The 22,520-nt window shown below is 48.8% G+C and overlaps 1 protein-coding gene and 1 pseudogene across 1 annotated transcript; both read left to right on the forward strand.

Annotated features, from left to right (window-relative positions):
* The first annotated feature begins 200 nt into the window (after positions 1-200).
* On the forward strand, positions 201-3,268 carry TFF3 (trefoil factor 3). Its single transcript, XM_064578563.1, has 3 exons — positions 201-311; positions 1,638-1,784; positions 2,854-3,268. The coding sequence occupies exons 1-3, from the start codon at positions 230-232 to the stop codon at positions 2,865-2,867; spliced, it is 243 nt and encodes an 80-aa protein (XP_064434633.1). The 5' UTR covers positions 201-229; the 3' UTR covers positions 2,868-3,268.
* Positions 3,269-7,146: 3,878 nt separating this feature from the next.
* LOC123842502 (splicing factor, proline- and glutamine-rich-like) overlaps positions 7,147-22,520 on the forward strand; it is a 164,321-nt pseudogene continuing 148,947 nt past the window's right edge.

Genomic DNA, 22,520 nt, shown 5'->3' on the forward strand with positions numbered 1-22,520 from the left:
ACCACGGTGGTGGGGTCAGACTGGCCTGTCCCCCTTCGGGAAGATGAGCCGCCGGGGGCTCACAGTCCTGCGCAGGGAAAAGTAGGTGCGACCAGAGGAGGGGAGGGCCGTCCCCAAGCAAACAGAAGCCAGAGTACCTGTACAAACACCAGGGTATAAATGCGTCCCCTTGGCCGACGCGGCACGTTCTCCGAGCAGACGGGTCCCCAGAGCCCGTCCGCCGGTGACCATGGAGGCCAGAGCGCTCTGGCTGCTGGTGGTGGTCCTGGTGCTGGGGTCCTCCAGCTGGTCAGCAGCGTACCAGGGCCTGTGTGAGTATTGCTCAGGCTTCCTCTTCATGCCGTGGGAAGGAGGGGGCTGGTGGCGGGTGGGGGGAGGGCAGAGGAGGAGGAAAAGGGACGCAAGATGCAGGCTCTGGGGGCCGTGTGGGGGCTCGAGGAAGGTGACCAGGCCCCCACGTTAATTAGTAACTGCCATTTACCAGATGCACAGGGTTCCTCTCAATAGCCCTACAAACTGGGTCTTGTTGTTTCCATTTTACAGACAAGGAGACCGAGGCTCAGAAAGTTAGTAACTGACTGCATGCAACCCTCCCAGTCGGTGCTGGGACCAGGTTAGAACCCAGGTTAGAGCCTGGCCTGGCTGGCAGCCTCTGCCAACCCTACCACCCCATTGCCTTTTTGGCCACAGATTTCTGAATTACCAGATAGGTCTTGACACACTGTGTGGGCACATTTACCAAACAGAAAGACCAATGAATACGGTCTCTTTCAGAACGTTTTCAGTGCGCACGGACAATTTCCACTTAGCCCTGGCCTTGCACCTGCAGGTGAGGGGTGTGGCTGTCCCATCCACCCAAGTTTGAAGAAATTAAGGTGTGGCTCTTATCAGGTGCCAAAGGGAGTGGCTCCCAGCCTGGGTGCCCGCCAGAGTCACCCGGACGGCTCTGCACATCCTGCAGCCCGGGATGTGCCCCCCCCACGCCACAGTGTCTCTGGGATCCCAGCACGAGCGAGGTTCGGGAACCCCTGGAATGAGGAATTACCCAGTGGCAGGAATAGAAGAGGATTTCAGGGATTTCCTGTGGTTTCTGTTTTCCTAAGGAAAACCCCGTTAAGTGACCAGGCAAATATTGCAGAACCTGAGCAACATAGGCTTGCTTCAAAACCAAGTGTTGAGGACGGAAGGATGTGCCAGAAAGATGGGACACACCAAGGGACTGGGGGACAGGGAGACGCGGAAAAGGAAGGGAAAACAGCACGCATTGTGGTTTTCTGTTTTAAGTGTTTGTCTCCTATTACACTATTCATTTTTTTAAGGGAGCAGTTTGTGTTGATAAAACAGGGGAGGGGAACCTTGTTTCTGGGTTTGGGGGCCCCCAGAGGGCCAGCGGGAAGGAACCGCGGCCCATGGACCCCCGACCGGGCCCTGGGGGCACACAGTGCGAGGGGCACCCTGGCCGAGGCCCAGAGCTCCCAAGGGCAAGTCAAACCTTCTGCGGGAAGAGCGCCCTCCTCAAGCAGACGTTGGGGTGCGGGGGGTCCTTTGCTTTGAACTCGGAAGCTGGGGGGAGGCTGCGGGCTGGCAAACTGAAGTCAGCAGACCCACCCGCGCTGACCGGGTGCTGTCTGGGACAGCGTCGAACCTGTGTGAGGTGCCGGCCAAGGACAGGGTGGACTGTGGCCACCCCAGCATCACCCCCGAGCAGTGCACCGGTCGGGGCTGCTGCTTCGACTCCAGCACCCACGGGGTGCCCTGGTGCTTCACGCCTCTGCAGGACACAGGTGAGCGGCCCCCGGGCGCGGCGTCCTCCCTGGGTCCCCGGAGGCCACGCGCGCCCGGGCAGGGCCCCCAGCGCCGCGGCTGTCCGTCGGCGGAGGCCTCAGTCGGGGCTGTGCCTGCTGTCCCTCTGCTGAGGGGTCTGTGCCGACTCTAAAGCTGTCGTTTCGAAAATGTGCTCAAAGTCAAGGCGCTACGTCCAGGGGGCTGGTTTAAAAACTCTCCTGGAGCGAAGTGGAAAATGCACAGGTTTGGGAAGCTGGGCTAGTGTCTGGAGCGACCTTCCGCAAACAAAGCCCTGTCGTTTGTGACGTGCTCCTGGCGGGACAGACAGTGGCGGCCCCGGTGCCTCCCCGCACCCCACCACCTTCCCCCAGCCTGCCTCCACCCAGATGCACCCCCCTCCTCAGCCGCAAGCAGGGGTCCGCACACGCGGGGGCGGGGTGGGGTGGGCGGGGTGTGCAGCCCTGGCTCCGTCAGTCCCACCCCACATCTGGGCCGCGAGGTCTGCTAGAAGCCACCTGGCCATCCAGGTGCCAGCTCCTCTTCTAAGAAGGACACAGGCGCCGACGCAAGGCACCTTCCTGGAATCAGCACGCGCGCCCTTTGTCCCCCGGCGTGAGGGAGCGGAGCCGCCTTCCAGCTGATGCCAGCATCCGGATCGATGATGGGGCCCCTGCCCGCTGCCCCGGGCCTCCTCCCCCTTCCTGGCAAATCCGGGCAGAGGCCCAGACAAGGCTTCGGGACCAGGAGGGAGTTGTCCATTGCCTCTCTGCGGGCTGTCCCCAGTCTTTGGGGCCCCTCAGCGGGGGTCGGGGGTTAGACCTTCTCCTTTGGGTGCTGACAGCGGCCCTGCCAAGGCCCATCCTTTCTATCACCTGCCTGAATCCCTAAGTTCTGGTGGGACATATGGCTTTTCTCCGCAAGGTCAGACGCTCAACGCTTTCCCAGTGACTTGGGGAGAACGCAGGCCAAGGCACTGACCTTGCAGCCTGTCTTGACCTTGAGAAGCCAGGCACCAGTGGGTGAGGTCGAGGCCGGTCATGGGGATGCATGCCTGTGCTTTGTTTCCAGAATGCAGATTCTGAAGCAACGTCCACTGGCCCTGGACACCCCGGGAAATGACCGTCCACACTCGGGGCACCCTGCCTGCGTCCTCGCCTGCTGTGGCTCATCCCTGCTTTTCTCCCCCCCTGCTCCCGGCAAGGCCCTTCCCTGAAAGCTAGGGCCTGGGGCCTGATGTCTTAAAGAATAAAGATCCCGAACTCAGCATGAGGGCCGTTCTTCACTGCTGAGACTCCATGCTCTTGTGTTTTATTTCTGCCAAGTGGCTCTCCTTTCTTAGCCTCTCCCAGAGGGGGGTGGCGGGAGGGGGTGCGAGCGCCTCCAGCCCAGGGCCTCCCAGCCCCCCTCCCCACCCTGGAGCTGAAAGACGACCCTAAGTGGCTGCACTGTTTGCATGAGGATGTCGCAGGTCTCAGACCAAGCCTGACACCACAGGAGGCCCAGTGGCCTTCTTAGTGGCCACCACCTCGTGCAAATTCAGAAAAGACATTTCAAATATAAGTTTCAGGAAAAAAAAAGGTGATTAATGTCTTCCTTCGTGAAGAGAGCAAACCAATAAAGCCATCTTACCCACTGGCACTTTTTCGTATTTATTTGCAAGTCGAGTGTAATAGCTGTGGTCTTTTTTTACCTTTTTCTTCTGAAAACGGAGGCAGCTTTGTGAAGAAATGAGCTAGTCTCACCATGAGGATTCTGTCTCACGTTCTCATGAAGTCCTAACGACCCCTAGATGCAGAGTTCTTCCCTCCGTCCCTGACTTTCCGGGACACGTGCCTCCCCACCGATGTCACGCAGGGCCCCCGGGTGGGAAGCTCAGTGCGACCCTCTGCTCGGGCCAGGCGTCCTGCATGCTGTTGCTGGCGCCCGCAGCCTCTTACGGCCAGAGGTTCGATTCCCCGCGTGCCCCGTCCTGCAGCTCACAGAAATGGGGTCTCTTGGTCTGAGTCGTCCTCCTACTGAAAAGAGACACCGGCTCCCATCAGAACAGAGGTTTTGTTTTGGGGTCTGCACTTGGGGCCAGGTCCCCCGAGCTGACGACGTCCCCGGAAGTGAGATATCATTACCCTTGCTTCACAGATAAGGAAAGATAAGGAAGAAGACTTTAAAAGTCCCACGCAGTGGGGTCTGCTGTGAGGAGGCCAAGGCAGGACGCCCAGGCCTCCAAATCCAAAGCCCTGTGTGTTCCTTCTAATCTCCAGCCACTGCACCTGCCAGGCCTAGGGAGCGAACCTTTCTGGAAACATCCTAGACCATGCAGCAGGTGCAAAGTGCAGCCTCCTCCCCAGAGGACGTGCTCCCACGGCGGTGCTCACCTGGACAGACCCCTCCTTCTGCCTCTGTGTCCCTTTCTCCTCACAGACCAAGCCCCGCCTTGGAGGCCGGGCCGGATCTTAGCTGGAGGGGTTCAGAGGTCACCCTGGTGACGGGGCGGTGCTGTCACCATCCCCCTTGCTACCCACCCGGCCTCCGGGGCCCAGCTCTGCGGCCGCAGAGCCTCATCGATGGTGACGGCCCACCTGTCTCTGCTGGTCTCTGCCATGCCTGAGCCCTGATCCGGACACCCCCTCCCCCTGCGCTCCCCACCTGCCCGGGGACTGCCTATTGTCTGCCCCTGTGCCCCGGAGGGACAGGGCCCACCCAGAACCTGACGCTGGGGACCCCCCTTGCTCCTCCTGCCCTTTCCTCAGTTACAACAAGGCTTCGGGCATGTTCCAGATTGGTCACCTTGGGCTCTCGCTCTCCTGTGGGTGGTGGGTTGAGTTTGCTCCCATCAGCGGAAAGTATTAGGTGGGCAGATGTGTCCCTCGAGGTCCCGATGGGAGGGCAAGACCCCGGCTGACATCGTGCGTTACTCCCCCCGTGCAAGTCCTCACACCTGGGCCTGGCCGGCAACCATCCCCCAGGCGCTGGTCCCTGAGCGCTCGCCACACTCTCCCCCCAGCAAGTGGACACCCCCCTGTCTTTCCTCTCTGCCGGTCCTGGGGGTCCGAGTCTGGATCTGCTCTCCGTGGCTCCCCCCTGACCCTCCCCAGGGGTGAGATGAGCAAACAGCGCCAAGCCTCTGCGGGGCCGCCTCACGCCGTGGCTCTCAGGACAAGTTCCGTGGCCCTGGGCGCCCGGGGCCTGGGCTCATGGAAGATGCCCCGGGCTCATGGCCGGCCCAGGGGCGCTCGCTCTGGGGGGCCACAGAGCTTCGGTGTCCTCTGCCTGTGGCTGCCAGGCCCTCAGAGGAGGTTCGCCGCCTGGGGACCACACGGGCCCTTGGGGACATGTGGCTTCCCGACGTGGCCACACACTTGCAGAGTGAGGAGAGGGCCAAGGCCTGACCAGGGACAGGGACAGCCCCTGACCCTGTGGAGGCACGAGGGTCCGCAGAGCTCCGCACCCCGCCCTCCTTGGCTGCAGCCGTCACCCCTCACAGACACGGCGCTCGCCCCCCACCGCCTCACTCGTGGGCCCGATCGGAGGCCCCCATCTCCACCAGAGCCACAGACACCACCATGGGGGGGGGGGGTCCTGCCTCCTACCCCCACCCGCAGGCTGTGTCTTCTATCCCACTGTTGCGTGTTCCAGTCTTGAGAGTGTCTTCCTGGGTAACTTGGGGAGACCCCAGGTCAGACTCAGATGCAGAAACAGCCTTCACCCCCAGCACGGGGGCCTCCAGAGGCTAGAGCTACTGTGGAGACACAAAGGATAAGAAAACATCTCTGCCTTGGAGAAAAGTGGCACTTGAGAGCGAAGCAAGAAACCCTCACCCACTGTTAACCAGGGGGGACATTTTGAAGGGAGTGAACCCCAGAAATACTTCATGGTATTAATTAATTGCATCTCCAGAAAATGTCTGGGGGCACCTGGGTGGCTCATTTGCTTAAGCATCCGACTCTTGGTTTAGGCTCAGGTCTTGATCTCAGGGTCATGAGATCGAGCCCCCGTGGGGCTCTGTGCTCAGCATAGATTCTGCTTGAGATTCTCTCTCTCCCTCTGCCTCTGCCCCTTCCCCAACTCACACATGTGTGTGCTCTCTCTTTCTCTCTCAAAATAAATAAAATCTTAAAAAAAAAAAGAAAATGTCTGTCATCCACTTAATTTCAATAATACTATTTGGGGTACTTAACAAAGTTCTTGGCAATGTTATTTTTGTATATATATGTTATTCTTTCTTTATAATTTTGAGATGTAGTTTCTTCAAACAAACTGAACAAAATACGCTCAGGATATAATGTATAGCTCTGTTCTGTTCACCTGTTTATGTTCCTTTCTTCTTTTTTTCATTTTTTTCTTTTTTAATTTTCATTTCTACAGTTACATTCTATCCTTTCGCTGTATTTAATTTTATTATTGTACACACGTAAGTTTTTCTTACTTTACAATTTGGGGATCTAGTTTTCTAACAAACAGACCAAAATACACACAGGATCCAGTGTATTGCTCTATTCTGTTCACCTGTCTGGTTATATTCTCCTTTTGATTCTTTAATTTCAATTTTTTTTTTTTAGTTTAAGATCTCTTCTGATTTGTTTAGTGTCTATTTCTCTGGGGTCATTGCTGTCATTGTGGTATTTTGTTCTTTCATTCATCTATTCTTCCTGGACAAAATGGTCTAAGACAGAAAAACTCACCTCAAAAAAAGAGAACAAGAGGCAGTACTGACTTCCAAGGACCTAATCAGTATGGAGGTTAAGTAAGATGTCAGAACTAGAGTTCAGAATAATGATTATAAAGATAATAGATGGGCTTGAAAAAAGCATAGAAGACACTACAGAATCTCTTTCTGGAGAAACAAAAGAACTAAAATCGGCTCGTGTTGAAATCAAAAAGGCTATTAATGTGATGCAATTAAAAATGGAGGGAGATCCCAGGGACCTTTGCAGACAGGACCAGGAGTCCCTGAAGCCAAGGGAAACTTCAGATCAGGAGAACGGGCCTCGCCCGGGAAGGAGGCCTGAACACTCTGCCCTGATTGTCTTGTGCGCACGGACGGACGTGACCTGGCCCTGCCTTGAGCCCCGAGGTTTGCTGTAGGGCCAGGTGGGCCTGAGTGGCTGAGCTCCGGGCCGGGATCAGCCCTTCCCACCTCCCCCAGGGCTTGTGTGATTGAGACCACTTTCTACTTCACGGCAAAGTCAGGGGCAACTGTTTTCTGGAACCTGGCTGGCCTCCCCTCCCCCGGCCCAACTGCTCTGCCCTGGTTGCCGGGCACCGTTGACCTCATAGGTGGAACTCTCCACAGGCTTCTGAGTGGTCAGTTGCGGCCACAGGACTCTGGCACTTGGAGACAGAGCTGGGGAGCCCGACGCAGCCATGGAGGGCCCCCTCTTGGCCGCCAGATCCACTTGCCAGCTGGTGTGGGAGCACCTGTGGGGGGCGCTGCAGCTGATTTCTGGAAGCGGGGGACACAGCCCGAGTCTCCCCATGTTGCCCTTGGCGGTGCTCGTATGGACTCTGCTGCTGGGTCTCCTAGTGAAGAGACGACTCCCTCGAAGGAGCGCGAAGGCGCTGGGCCACAGGGGCTCTGCCCGCCACGGAGTGTGTGGAGCCCGCCCTGAGGAGAGTGGCCCAACCACACAAGCCGAGGCCGCCCTCAGGCCGCCCGCGGTGGTGGCCAGTCCTCCCTCGTTACAAGCCCTGTGCTTGTCGGCAATGAACAGAGAGCTGAGCAGGCTGGTGGTTACGGACACTGTCAACTTTCTGAGCAAGGCACTGAAGGAACTGAGCAAGCCTCCCGACCTGCCCCAGGTCCCCGGGGAAAAACCCATCCTCAGAACATCGGAGAAGGATGGAGAACAGCTTCTGACAAAAAGAACGAAGGATCAGAGTGAAAACACTCCTTTTCCAGAAGGACCCGAACCGCTCAACCAAGAAGTTTCGAGATGGAGGCAGAAAGGGCAGGAGAAGGAGGGGGAAGAAAGCCTGAAGCCGTCGAAGGCATGCGTGGAGCTGGTCCCGAAAGATCAAGCCAGCCGGTCCCCGTCCAGGGCCGGACCCGGGCTGCAGGCCGTCCCCCCGCCTGACCTCCCTGCAGAGCACGCCGGTGCCGGGACCCGGGGAGTCCAGCCAAAGAGGGGAGCAGGGAATGGCGCTCAGCCCGCCCATCGGGCAGCAGTGGATCTGCAGGGCGTCCCTGAGGATGCTGGCTGCCCTGGGTCCCCTCCAAGTCCCGAAGGGGAACAGCAACACAGAGCCAGACAACTGTGGGCAGAAAGGCAAGAGATCGCGGAGCTGACACGACAAATCCACAGCCTGCAAACCCAGAAAGCCTCTTTGCAGAAGGAAACTTCACAGCTGGACAGGGAGATTCAGCCGCTGAAGCGGAAACTTCAGAACCCCCTGGATGAACAGGACCAATACATCGGGCAACTTCACCGAAAAGTCTTTCAAGCGGAAGCTCAGTGCTTGGAATTGAAGAAGAAACTGGCCAGCACGTACAGAGAAATGAACTTCACGTGCCAGATTCGCAACCTCTACAAGAAGATGGCCCAAGACCTGGGCAAGGAGCTGGAGACAACCACCTCCCAGTATCGCAAGCTGGTCCTCTTCCATCAGGACAGAGTCGCAAAGAGCTGGGTGGGAGCTGTATCCAGAGAGAGGGAGTTCCAGGAGCTAAGGAAAGAGAACGAGCACTTGAGGTGGATGCTAGCCGGAGTGGAGTCCAGCTGCCGGCCTGTCCTGAGGGACCCTCTTGGTCCTGCTGCTCCGCCCACAGCCCACGCAGGCTGGGAAGTGTCCGGGGGTCCCTGGGGTCATCGGGCCCCCAGGGGGGATGGAAGGCCCACCGTGAGGGCCCCGGGACCCGGAGTCGCCTGCAAGGGTGACCGGGCTCAGGGCAGCTGGGCTCTGGGCAGCCAAAGCCCGGCCCAGCATCTGCGCGGAGCTCCGTGAAGAACGTCTGATGGCTCTCTCTCTAGGGAAACGGCTCCTCTTTCGGAACTGACGCCACAGTGACTCTCCGCAGGATAGCGGTGGAAGCCCATCGCGGACTGTGTAGCTAGAGCTTTGTCCACATTGTCGTGAATACACAGCTTCCCCGCCGGACGCTTTAGAACTCTCTGCTGTCGGTATGGTGGTCGGATTTAAATTAATGGCACTGGGACTGAAGACATCCTCTATCGTGGACATAGATAGAGACTTTCAAACAAGACCATTTCTGTGCTCTAGGACTAGGGTTACAGTTCCGCAGAAATAACTCAGTATTTATGTGATTGCCTTAAAAAAAGAGAGAGAGAAAAAACTTAAACAAAACAACATCTCACTCAAGCTGTATGACGTAGTTAGTGTAGTCCTAAATTCAAATTTTAGTCCTAAAACTCATATTTTAGTCGTAAATTCAAATTTTAGTCCTAAATTCAAATTTTAGCTTAAATTCAAATTTTAGTCCTAAATTCACAATTTAGTCCTAAGTTCATATTTTAGTTCTGAATTCATATTTTAGTCCTAAATTCATAGCATTAGTTTAGTCTTAAATTTATAGATAAGAAAACTTAGGAATTTGCAAGCATTTCTTCCTCGTTCTGCAATTTTTTTCTTCTTAGCCTTTGTTGTTTTGTTTAAGATACTGTTTGTTGTTTAACATTTATGCATTTTATGCGGTCAAAATACCAAGTTTTCTCCTGATAACAAGCATACACTCCCATGCACGTGGGCATATGCACATGCACACGCCCCAGGATGCAAAACTAGACCACTGTAGTTGTTCTATGAATTCATATTTTAGTCCTTAATTCTTATTTTAGTCCTAAATTCATGGGATTAGTTTAATCTTAGCCTTATAGATAGGAAAGCTTAAGAATCTGCAACCATTTCTTCCTTGTTCCGTGATTTTTTTCTTAATCTTTGTTGTTTTGTTTAAGATACTATTTATTGTTTAACACTTATGTATTCTAAGCAGTCAAAATACAAAGTTTTCTCCCGATGACAAGCATACACTCCCATGCACGTGGACGCGTGCACACGCACATGCCCCAGGATGCAGAATCTAGACTATTGTAGTTGTTTTATGAATTCATATTTTAGTCCTTAATTCTTATTTTAGTCCTAAATTCATGGGATTAGTTTAATCTTAGCCTTATAGATAGGAAAGCTTAAGAATCTGCAACCATTTCTTCCTTGTTCCATGATTTTTTTCTTAATCTTTGTTGTTTTGTTTAAGATACTATTTATTGTTTAACACTTATGTATTCTAAGCAGTCAAAATACAAAGTTTTCTCCCGATGACAAGCATACACTCCCATGCACGTGGACGCGTGCACACGCACATGCCCCAGGATGCAGAATCTAGACTATTGTAGTTGTTTTATGAATTCATATTTTAGTCCTTAATTCTTATTTTAGTCCTAAATTCATGGGATTTGTTTAATCTTAAACTTATAGATAGGAAAGCTTAAGAATCTGCAACCATTTCTTCCTTGTTCCGTGATTTTTTTCTTAATCTTTGTTGTTTTGTTTAAGATACTATTTATTGTTTAACACTTATGTATTCTAAGCAGTCAAAATACAAAGTTTTCTCCCGATAACAAGCATACATTCCCATGCACGTGGACACGTACACACGCACACGCCCCAGGATGCAGAATCTAGACTCTTGTAGTTGTTTTGTGAGTACCTGAAAATGTAAAAACAGAATTGACAATTTCATTAATTGCTTGTAGATAAATAAATTACTGAAAGGAAAAAAACGTGTGTGTGTAATGTGTAAAGAGAGGAAAGTCTCCTTGATCTTCTGCCCAGAGAGCAGAGTGTCCCGATGGACGAGGGAAGATCCCAGGCAGGAGCGCTTCTCCCACACGGTCTGGAGGAAGAGGCCCGGGGACAGTCCCCAGCTGCAGCAGGGAGTAGGGCAGGACCAAGGAAGGGGCTCCCAGCCTCCAGCCACAGGGGGAGGCGGTCCCACCCCTGGGCCTGGAGGGAGGACAGGGAAGTGGCATCTGCTGAGCCCAGTGGGGGGGCTGTCCCAGGAATGGGGCAAAGTGCCCCCCTCTGCCATCCAGACCTCCATGGACTGCTGGGCAAGGAGGCAGCCTCCAGAGGGCCTGAGTGCAGGTAGGGGAGTCAGCCTCGGGCACAGGGCAGGCAGAAAAGGGTCCAGGAGCAATTTGGACAAGGACGAGCACTCATGATTCTATTTGATCCGAAGTGTGCCTGTGTGTATTATTTGCTTTCATTCACACCCACATATGTAGTGAGTATCTCTGCAGCTTCTAAGATGTCTTTAGCGCTGTCCTGCAGCATGGGGTGGGGCCCGAGGACCCCCAGGGCTTCTGTCCTAGTGGGGGCAAGGCCAGGGAATCAAGAACAAGTGGACAAGGAATAGCAATCTCTGCTCTGCAGAGAATTCCAATAGGGTGATGACTACAGGGGTCAGGGGCCACAACCAGAGGGGACATTCAGGCTGAGATGAAGGTCACAGGAGGTAGTCTGGGAGAGCAGGGGGCAGAATGTTCCAGGCAGGGAGCACAGGAGTGTCAAGGCCGAGGCAGGGCTGTGCTGCCCGGGCTGGGGAAACCGGGCACAGGTGAGAGGGAAGGGGGCAGGCAGCAGGGCCCCTGCACAGAGCTCTCCCTCGTGCAGGGTAGAGACACCCGGGGCGGGTGTAGACCTGGAGACAGGGGCTGGTGGCTGGCCACGGTTGTGATGTGTGTTCTGCACAGATCTGCGTGGCTTTGGGGACAAGGGAACGAGGGGAGGGGGAGATGGGGCTGGATTCTGGGAGGGGGCTCACGGGGTCTGCATGGAACACTGGGGGCTGGCACTGGGGTGGTCATCATGGAGATGGAGGGGGAGGACAGATCGGGGCTGTGTTGGGGCAGTTGGGGGGTCAGAGGAGAGGCAGGAAGAAAGACTCCCACCTTCTGGAAGATCGCTGTGTGTTGTCTGGGCGTCCTCAAGGAACCCTTAGAGAAATCTCTGCGTGGGGCCCTGAGGAGAGTCAGCAAGGCATGGACCCATTGCACGCAGTGGGGAGCCCGCTTTCTGAGGAGTGCGGCGTGGAGAAGGCCTGTCCATTCGGGCTCCTGCCAGGTTTCCACCGTCCCTGACGGCCCTCGTGAGCAGATGGTCTCACCTCCCAGCTGCTCCCACAACAGGGACCCCAAGGGCAGCTTCGGGAGGGGCTGGAGTGCAGGGGGAGGATTTCCAAGGGGACGCACGTCCTACCTGATGGAGCCGACGCTGCTACCGGTGGGAACCACGGCAAATACTACGTGTCCTCCCACAGAGTCACAGGCAGCAGGAGAGAGAGGCTCGGGGACTGGAAGTGCTCCTGAAGGTGGCATGTGCTCTCATTGCTGGGCCATCCCGTCTCTCTAACTGTCCCTGCTGCAGGCTGGGGTGGGGTGGCAGGGCAGGGGCCTCTCCGGAGGAGGAGGCCTCTGAGCTGAATACTGATCGATGAGGAGGAGTTCCCGATGGTGCTTTCACAGTTTAAAGAGCATAGGAATCCTTGGAGACCTTGTCACAGAACGATTCAGATTCCTCAGGTTGTGGAGCTGAAACTCAGCACGGCCTCCATGTGAGCTCTATGTTGGGGCCAGACATGGAGTAGCAAGGATCCTTAGATGATGATGGGATAGGAGTGGGGGAAGGTGGTTGATACAGGGGATTTTCTGGCAGAAGGCACAGCACAGGCCAAACACAGGGCCGAAACAGTCTAGTCTCAGTGAGCAAGGCAAGTTTGTGCAGTTAGCTTTCTGGAGTCCAGTGCCGATGGGCTCACAAGGGAATTCTACCAGACATTTAAAGAAGAATTAATACCTATTCTTCTGAAACTGTTCCAAAAAATGGAAGGAAAACTTCCATACTCATTCTATAAGGCCAGCATCACCTTGATCCCCAAATCAGACAGAGACCCCAACGAAAAAAATTTCAGACCAATATCCCTGATGAAAATGGATGCAAGACTGTTGAATCACAGATCTGTACCTCTGAAACAAATAATGCAATATATCTTAAGAAAAAAAAAAGAGGGGCGCCTGGGTGGCTCAGATGGTTAAGCGTCTGCCTTCGGCTCAGGTCATGATCCCAGGGTCCCGGGATCGAGTCCCGCATCGGGCTCCCTGCTCTGCGGGGAGCCTGCTTCTCCCTCTGCCTCTCTCTCTCTCTCTCTGTCATGAATAAATAAATAAAATCTTAAAAAAAAAAAAAGAAGAAGAAGAAGATAGCAGGAGGGGAAGAATGAAGGGGGGCAAATCGGAGGGGGAGACGAAGCATGAGAGACGATGGACTCTGAACAACAAACTGAGGGTTCTGGGGGGAGGGGCGTGGGAGGATGGGTTAGCCTGGTGATGGGTATTAAAGAGGTCTTGTTCTGCATGGACACTGGGTGTTATGCACAAACAATGAATCATGGAACACTATATCAAAAACTAATGATGTAATGTATGGTGATTAACATAACAATAAAAAAATTTTTTAAAAAAGAAAATGGGTGCAAAAATTCTGACCAAAATACTAGTCAATAGGATCCAACAGTACATTGAAAGGATTAGTCACACAACCAGGTGGAATTTATTCCTGGGATGCATAGGTGGTTCATCATCTACAAATCAATCAACCTGATGCATCCCTTTAATAAAAGAAAGGATAAGAACCATATGATCCTCTCAATAGATGCAGAAGCATTTGGCAAAGTACAGCATTCGTTCTTGATTAACACTCCTCACAGTGTAGGGATAGAGGGAACATACCTCAGTATCATAAAAACCATCTATGAAAAGACCACTGAGAATATCATTCTCAATGGGGAAAAACTGAGAGCTTTTCCCCTAAGGTCAAGAACACAGCAGGGACGTCCACTCTCACCACTGTTGTTCAACATAGTACTAGAAGTCCTAGGCTCAGCAGTCAGACAACAACAACAAAATAATAAAAGGCATCTGAATTGGCAAAGAAGATGTCAAACACTCACTCTCCACAGATGACATGATACTCTGTGTAGAAAACCCAAAAGACTCCACCGCCAAATTGCTAGAACTCATATAGGAATTCAGCAATGTGACAGGATATGAAATCAATGCACAGAAATCAGTTGGGTATGTGCTATGGTGAGCGCTGTGAATTGTATAAGACTGTTGAATCACAGACCTGTACCTCCGAAACAAATAATACATTATATGTTAAAAAGAAGAAGAAGAAGAAGAAGAAGAGGAAGAAGGAGAAAGAAGGAGAAGGAGAAGGAGAAGGAGAAAGAAGGAGAAGGAGAAGAAGGTCGCAGGAAGGGAAAAATGAAGGGGGGAAATCGGAGGGGGAGATGAACCATGAGAGACTATGGACTCTGAGAAACAAAGTGAGAGTTCTAGAGGGGAGGGGGTGGGGGGATGAGGAAGCCTGGTGATGGGTATTAAAGAGGGCACGTACTGAATGGAGCACTGGGTGTTATACGCAAACGATGAATCATGGAACACTACATCAAAAACTGATGATGTAATGTATGGTGATTAACATAACATAATTAAAAAAAAAAGGAAGCTGCAAATAAACCTAAATGTTTTGCTATCCAGCCTTTGCTGAACATAGATTGATATTAAATAAAGTGATCAATATGATTTTTTTAAAAATCAGTTGCATTTCTATACACTAACAATGAGACAGAAGAAGGAGAAATTAAGGAATCGATCCCATTTACAGTTGCACCAAAACCCATAAGATACCTAGGAATAAACCTAACCAAAGAGGAAAAGGATCTATACTCGAAAAACTAAAGAACACTTATGAAAGAAATTGAGGAAGACACAAAGAAATGGAAAAATATTACATGTTCACGGATTTGAAGAAGACATATTAGTTAAAATGTCTTACGCTACCCAGAGCAATCTACACATTCAATGCAATCTCTATCAAAATGCCATTGACATTTTTCACAGAGCTGGAGCAAATAATCCCAAAATTTGTATGGACCAGAAAAGATCCAGAAGAGCCAGAGGAATGTTGAAAAAGAGAACCAAAGCTGGTGGCATCACAATTCTGGACTTCAAGCTCTATTACAAAGCCACAATCATCAGGACAGCATGGTACTGACACAAAAACAGACAGAGATCACTGGAACAGTATTGAGAACCCAGAAATGGACCCTCAACTCTGTTGTCAACGAATTTTCGACAAAGCAGGAAAGAAAATCCCAAAGAAAAGCAGTTTCTTCAACAAATGACGTTGGGATAATTGGACAGCCACATGTAGAAGAATGACACTGGACCATTTCCTTACACCATACACAAAGATAAACTCAAAATGGACGAGAGACCTAAATGTGAGACAGGAATCCATCAAAATCTTAGAGGAGAACACAGCAACAATCTCGTAGACCTCGGCTGCAGCAACTCTTGCTAGACACATCTCCAAAGGCAGGGAAACAAAAGCAAAAATGAAGTATTGGGACTCCATCAAGATAAAAAGCTTTTGCACGGCAAAGGAAACAGTCAGCAAAACCAAAAGGCAACCTATGGGATAGAGGGAGATATCTGCAAGTAACTTATCAGATAAAGGGCTAATATCCAAAATCTATAAAGAACTTGTCAAACTCAGCACCCAAAAAACCAAATAATCCAGTGAAGAAATCAGCAGAAGACATGAATAGACATTTCTCAAAAGAAGACATACAAATGGCCAACAGACACAGGAAAAAATGCTCCACATCACTCAGAATCAGGGAAATCCAAATCAAAACCTCAATGAGATACCACCTCACACCAGTCAGAAGAGCTAAAATTAACAAGTCAGGAAATGGCAGATGTTGGCAAGGATGCAGAGAAAGGGGAACCCTCCTACACTGTTGGTGGGAATGCAAGCTGGGGCAGCCAATCTGGAAAACAGTATGGAGGTTCCTTAAAAAGTTAAAAATAGAGCTACCCTCTGACTCAGCAATTGCATTACTAGGTACTTACCCCAAAGATACAAATATAGCGATCCGAAGGGGCACATACACCCCAATATTTATTGCAGCAATGCCCACAATAGCCAAACTGTAGAAAGAGCCCAAATGCCCAACGACAGATGAATGGATAAAGAAGATGTGGTATCTGTACACCATGGAATATTACTCCGCCATCAAAAAGGATGATAGCTTACCATTTACATCACCAGGGATGGAACTGGAGGGTATTATGCTAAGCGAAGTAAGTCAATGAGAGAAAGACAATTATCGTATGGTTTCACTCATATGTGGAATATAAGAAACAACACAGAGGACCAGAGGGGAAGGGAGAGAAAACTGAATGGGAAGTCACAGAGAAGAAGGAAAACCATCACAGACTCTTAACTATAGGAAATAAACTGAGGGTTGCTGGAGGTGGATGGAGTGATGGGGTAAATGGGGGCTGGGCATTAAGTAGGGCATGTGATGTTATGAGCACTGGGTGTTATATGAAACTGATGAATTATTGAACTCTACATCAGAAACTAATGTTGTACTATATGTTGGCTAATTAAATTTAAATTAAAAAAGGAAAAACAAAGTAAAATAATTTAAATAAATCAATTATCAATGAAAATATCAAGTATTCAGCAATCTGCCCCAAAATATGCAAAACCTCTATAGGATAGACCAATGGAAAACACTAAAAAGTTCAGAAAGACAACACGCCATACATGGCTATTAATTCGCATCAGAAGAGGCAGAAAAACGGAGGGTATGGAATTTAAAATACAGTCACCTTTCCATGTAAAAACAAATGCAACTGGTCCCTGCCACAAAAACCCCATCAAGGTTTCCAAATTATCCAGATGTTACCTTCCCGATCTCTGGCCATTCTTGGTTTTGTTTGTTTGCTTGCTTGCTTGGTTGGTTGATCTTCTAGTTGTAAAAACAGTTTCGGTTGTCAAGAAGACAGAAGATAAAGAACAAGCCTACTTAGTATCTGCCTTCTTGGTTGGTGTGCTTTGGAAAGTCAATGTGTGATGGACGAGAGCTGAAGTCACTGACAATGCCTCATCCATTCCGCCCTTAGCAAGCCCCATGATGATGGAGTTCAAGCCATCTTGGGATGTTCTCTTATCCTTGAATTGGAATAGTTCTGGAGGCTGCAAGTCGAGATCAAAGTGTGGTGTCGTCAGGGTTGGTTCCTCCTCAGGGCCGTGAGGGAGCATCTGTTCCACTCTTTCTCCCAGCTTCTGGGGGTTTGGTGGCAATCTTGGGCATCTATTGGCTTGTAGAAGCATCACCCCAATCTCCGCCTGTATCCTCACGTGGCGCTCTCCCTGTGTGTGCTTGAAATCATTCTTGTTTTCAAAAGATACCTAACGATCTAGAGAAATTTTATTACATATACTATATGTATATAAGATACATGACATATTATATTAAATTTAAAAATAGGCATACAAAACAGTTGTATGATCCCAATTTTATAAAAATAACAATGTATGCATTTTTAAAAGGTTAAAATGCAACAAAAACAGTGCTCATACATGATTCTTTTACATTTATGTTTTCTAAATTTTTCACTGGGAGCAAATGCTACTTTTACAGCATGACACGTAAACAAATGTAATAAATGAATAAAGTGTGGATAGAAATCCTTTAAGTAAGAGGCTCTGGTACGTGTGAGAGATGCAAAGAGATTTCCACTTCATAACAACAACCACACAATGAGCACTCGTTATGCACCATGTGATGCTCTAAGAGCTCTCTTTGTGTACCTCACAAAAGCCATAGGAGGGCAATACTTTTTTCTGCCCATTTCACAGATGAGGAAAGAGCTGGATAGTCCGCAGATCCAGGCTGGTTCAAGGATCAAGGTAACATAATCTGTCTACTTGCTCACTTGTCTGTTTGAATTTGGTTTTTCAAACACAGGTTGCTGCCAGCCCAACTACATTCATTTGGTTTGGTAATGGGGCAGAGGAAGAAACTAGTGGGTCAGTATCTTACATGTTAGTTTCCATGGGATCCAATAAGTACTTTGTTGCCTTTTTCACTTTTAACCTTCAAAAGCATTTTGTTTACTACTGCCCTGCTACTGTTCAACCCTAAAAATCACAGTGGGCACAATCAAGCAGGAGTTTCAACTCCACTCCACTCTATGGCCTCCCCAGCCCTTCCGGTGAGAGGAATCAGCAGGGTGGGAGAACGAACTGGCTCGAGTCCCGGCACGGGTGGTCCCACCCCACTGTGGTCCAGCCGGGAGACCTTCTATATTTGCTCCATCTACAAAGTGAGCTCTCTGTGTAGCTCTCCACCAGCTCCTTTCGGAAAGCCACAGCTGGTGGGTGGTAGAGCTGAGCTCAACCTCTAGGTCTCAACTTTAAATCAGACTAATAGTTAAGGTTGTTCTTCCTTCTGTGAAGGACAAGGTCACAGTATTTCTCCTCATGTTGTCTTATAACAAGCTCTGTTCACCAGTTAGGATTTCTAAATCAGCTGTCGTTTTGTTCACTCCTTGATGTGTCACATAAAGAGCCAACTGATGGCTTGGTGTCTGTGTGCATCTGCACCATTTGGAGGAATCATGGGTTTTGGAACACTCTGCAGATATCCAATGCAGCCACCTCTTCTCCCAGATTTCTTTATCATCTTTATTTTTATTTTATTTTATTTTATTTTATTATGTTATGTTAGTCACCATACTTCATTAGTTCTTGATGTAGTGTTCCACGATTCATTGTTTTCATATAATACCCAGTGCTCCATGCAGTACGCGTCCTCCTTCATACCCATCACCAGGCTAACCCATCCCCCCACCCCCCTCCCCTCTAAAACCCTCAGCTTGTTTCGCAGAGTCCACGGTCTCTCATGGTTCAACACCCCCTCTGATCTCCCCCGCTTCATTTTTCCATTCCTTCTCCTAATGTCCTCCATGCTATTCCTTATGTTCCACAAATAAGTGAAACCATGTGATACTTGACTTTCTCTGCTTGACTTATTTCACTCAGCATATTCTCCTCCAGTCCCATCCATGTTGATGCAAATGGTGGGTATTCACCCTTTCCGATGGCTGAGTAATATTCCGTTGTCTATATGGAGCACATCTTCTTTATCCATTCATCTGTTAAAGGCATCTCAGCTCTTTCCACAGTTTGGCTATTGTGGACATTGCTGCTATGAACATTGGGGTGCATATGGCCCTTCTTTTCGCTACGCCTGTGTCTTTCAGGTAAATACCCAGTAGTGCAATTGCTGGGTCATAGGGTAGCTGTATTCTTAACTTTTTGAGGAACCTCCACACGGTTTTCCAAAGTGGCTGTACCAACTTGTGTTCCCACCAACAGTGTAAGAGGGTCCCCCTTTCTCCACATCCTCTCCAACATTTGTTGTTTCTTGCCTTGTCAATTCTTGCCATTCTAACTGGTGTAAGGTGGTATCTCAATGTGGTATTGACTTGAATTTCCCTGATAGCTAATGATAATGAACATTTTTTCATGTGTCTGTTAGCCATTTGATTAAAGACCTCAATGTGAGACAAGAATCCATCAAAATCCTAGAGGAGAACATAGGCAGTAACCTCTTCAACATTGGCCACATCAACTTCTTTCAAAATACATCTCCAAAGGCTAGTGAAACAAAAGCAAAAATGAACTTTCGGGACTTCATCAAGATAAAAACTTCTGCACAGCAAAGGAAACAGTCAACAAAACTAAGAGGCAACCCACAGAATGGGAGAAGATATTTGCAAATGACAGTACAGACAAAGCGCTGATTTCCAAGATTTATAAAGAACTTCTCAAACCCAACACCCAAAAAACAAATAATCAAGTCAAAAAATGGGCAGAAGACATGAACAGACACTTCTCAAAAGAAGACATACAAATGGCTAACAGACACATGAAAAAATGTTCTTTATCATCTTTAGACTCAGAATGCAGAAACCCAAACACTAGACCTGCTGTCACCACCCATGATTTCTTATTTTAATTGTTGCAAAATATAGCCCATGAGGTAAGAGTTGCAGTTGTTTGGTGAAGTCTTTAGAATTTCAAACCACCCTTCAAGTCTCCTGCTCTCTCCAAAGCCAAGAGGGCAATCAATAAAAAGGTATCAGCTGATGGCAACTCAGGGGCTTCTGGCCAGACCCTGGACACAACCCTGTGGGGGAAAGAAGTAAGGGAAGCCTGGAGGAAGAGTGAAGCATGAAGTGTCATGGGAGGAGGGCAGAGGGACTTCCCAGACTGTTCTGGGTCCCAGAAGCACAACTAGTCAGCACGTGATGTGTCGGATTTCTGCAGAAGATTATAGGAGAAACCATCTGGCTCACCAGCATGGGCCTCCTTGAAAAATCCATGCTAAGCATAGGAGTAGAATTGTGTCCCCAAAAAAGGTGTGTTCAAGTCCTAACTCCTAGGACCTGTGCATGTGACCCTATTTGGAAATAGGGTTTTTGCAGGTATAATGAAGTCAAGATGAGGACAGACTGGATTAAGGTGGGCTCTACTCAATTGACTGGTGTGGGCTCTACTCAATTGACTGGTGTCCTTATAAGAAGCAGGATCTTTGGACACAGCACAGACACCCAGAGGAAAGTTCCATGAGAAGACAGAAGTATATGTTGGGGTGATACATCTACAAGCCAAGGAATTCCAAGTATTGTTGACAATCACCAGAAGCTGAGAGAGAGACATGGAAATAAGTTCTCCCTCAGAACCTCCAAAACAGAACCAACCTGCTAACTCTTTGATTTTGGACTTCTAGTCTCCAAAATTGTGAAAGAATACATTTCTGCTACTTTAAGCCACTCAGCTCGTGGTAACTTGGTTCAACAGTTCTAGGAAACTAAGACACTCAGAGTTAAGTCCACTCTGGTAGCCACATTCCAACACAGGGACCATGCCTGTCCCATTGGTGATGAGCCAAGGTGTATCTGTGCTTTCTTGCTTAAAGATCAGCTCAGTCCACTGTCAAAGGCTTAGCCCAGAGTCACCAAACTGAAAGTACCCACACACCCCCATCCCTACCTACCCTGACTATAAGAAAATCTATAGCCAAACCTTTTAAGGCCGGTGGCTGAAATCCTATGTTGAGAGAACTTTCAAGATTAGAATTCCCCAACCATCCTTAGATATCCTTTCCAGTCCTTCCCAGAGAAACATTGTCCTATAGACAAGTTCTTCGTTAAATCCATAACTCCACTCCCATCTTCATAGGGCTTCTTCAGACAGCAGAGGATAGAAGGAATCCATTTCTCTCCCAGCTCAAACAAGCTCTGGCCTCCTGAACCCTACTGAACGTCCCTTCTATCAAGGTGGCGGAAGTCCCTGGAACTCTCACTTTTCCAGACCCCCTTTTAAACTCACATGATTTGCTAATATCCAGCATAATGCAAAAGGTGGGATCATAAGACAAGATAATTTGTAAAGGACTTTAGGAGGAGGAAATCCTTTTGTTTTAGGGTTTTCCATCAGACTCACTGTTTAAAGCAGCAGCAAAAACAATCACTGCTCTTTTTTCACAGGGGAAAGAGAAAGCTGAGAAGTACTGAGCTTGAGTATAGATGTTGGAATTGAGCCGTTTGTATTAGGCTAAGTTTGTGTGGGGGAGGAAAAGGGGGTGCTGACAGTTTCTTGGCAATGCTTGCTGTTCTCCAGTAAAGGCAAAATGGGGTGGCCCGCCTTATGACTCAGTGATATTCAGAACCTAATTCTAAAAAAGTGCATCAAAACTCCTTCCCCTGTTCTAGTCCCAGATGAGCTGTTTTGAAACCTGAAACATGGCATTTTTGTTGTAGGCTTCTGAGAATTCACATAGTATTTAATACAGTAATAACTAGACATCTATCTCTTCTCTTAACTTGAAATAAGGTTGAATGAATTGGAAACAACATACTCCATGGTTAGAATTATTTATCTTGGACTGAGATTTAGAGAAATGCCAGATCACGGGGGAAAGTATTGTGTCATCTCATGAAAACTAAAATAGAGTGAATCAAATAATACCATTTTCATTTTAGGACTCATGAACTTTATCTAAACCAGAGGTTGGCAAACATTTTCTGTAAAGGCCACATAGTAAATATTTTAAGATTTGCAACCATATGATCTCTGCAACAACAGCTCAACTCTGCCACTGTAGCAGGAAAACAGCCATCGATGAGGAATAAAAAGTAATGTAGTCCAGGAAAGGACTGGATCAAGAATCACCAATGCAGAGATGAGCCAGCTATAGAGCCAAATGATCTGAAGGAGAATAGTGGGCTCATACATGAAGAGTGATTAAACACTCAGTAAGTGTTTGTTTCTCTTACTTTGGCCAATAAGGGGATTAATTTATTCTGATACGATAAGATAGAAAGAGGGTACTCTGTTGGCTGCCTTACAGAATCTAATCTTCAGAAACACTATTCCTAACCAGTTTTCAGTCATAATGCAATGACCAAATGAATCCTAAGGGACAAACAATAGAAGTCATTTTTTTTTTCTTGTGTATCATCTTTCCAATCAGTCCAGCAAATTTAGTTCTATCATCTTTGATCGACCGGGTATTAAAAAAGAACCTTGTATAGATCCACAAATAAATATGATGATAAAACTTTGGATAATAAGCTAAGCATTAAGAGTTTTTTTTCTTTTCCTCTTAGTTTCCCCTCAATGTAAAGAGCAAATAATTTAGGTGAAATGATATCATGCAATAATTTGAGAAAATAGGAAATCATCACGTTGTTGCCCAAGCAGTGCTTCACACTATATGATGTAATCATAGATGATCACAACCTAATGTGGTCTTTTATGTGATGATAATCAATCTAGAAACTATTAACATG

The sequence above is a fragment of the Mirounga angustirostris genome, unplaced genomic scaffold (genome assembly GCF_029215605.1).
Source record: "Mirounga angustirostris isolate CCGP_5_RB_7025 unplaced genomic scaffold, mMirAng1.0.hap1 SCAF_1, whole genome shotgun sequence".
In the NCBI taxonomy this organism is placed as follows: Eukaryota; Metazoa; Chordata; class Mammalia; order Carnivora; family Phocidae; genus Mirounga; species Mirounga angustirostris.

Bases quoted from the DNA above. Each gene is read 5' to 3' on its own strand.
- TFF3 (XM_064578563.1), top strand. From the start codon at position 230: ATGGAGGCCAGAGCGCTCTGGCTGCTGGTGGTGGTCCTGGTGCTGGGG. The intron at 312-1,637 runs GTGAGTATTGCT...TGTCTGGGACAG, and splicing joins AGCAGCGTACCAGGGCCTGT to CGTCGAACCTGTGTGAGGTG.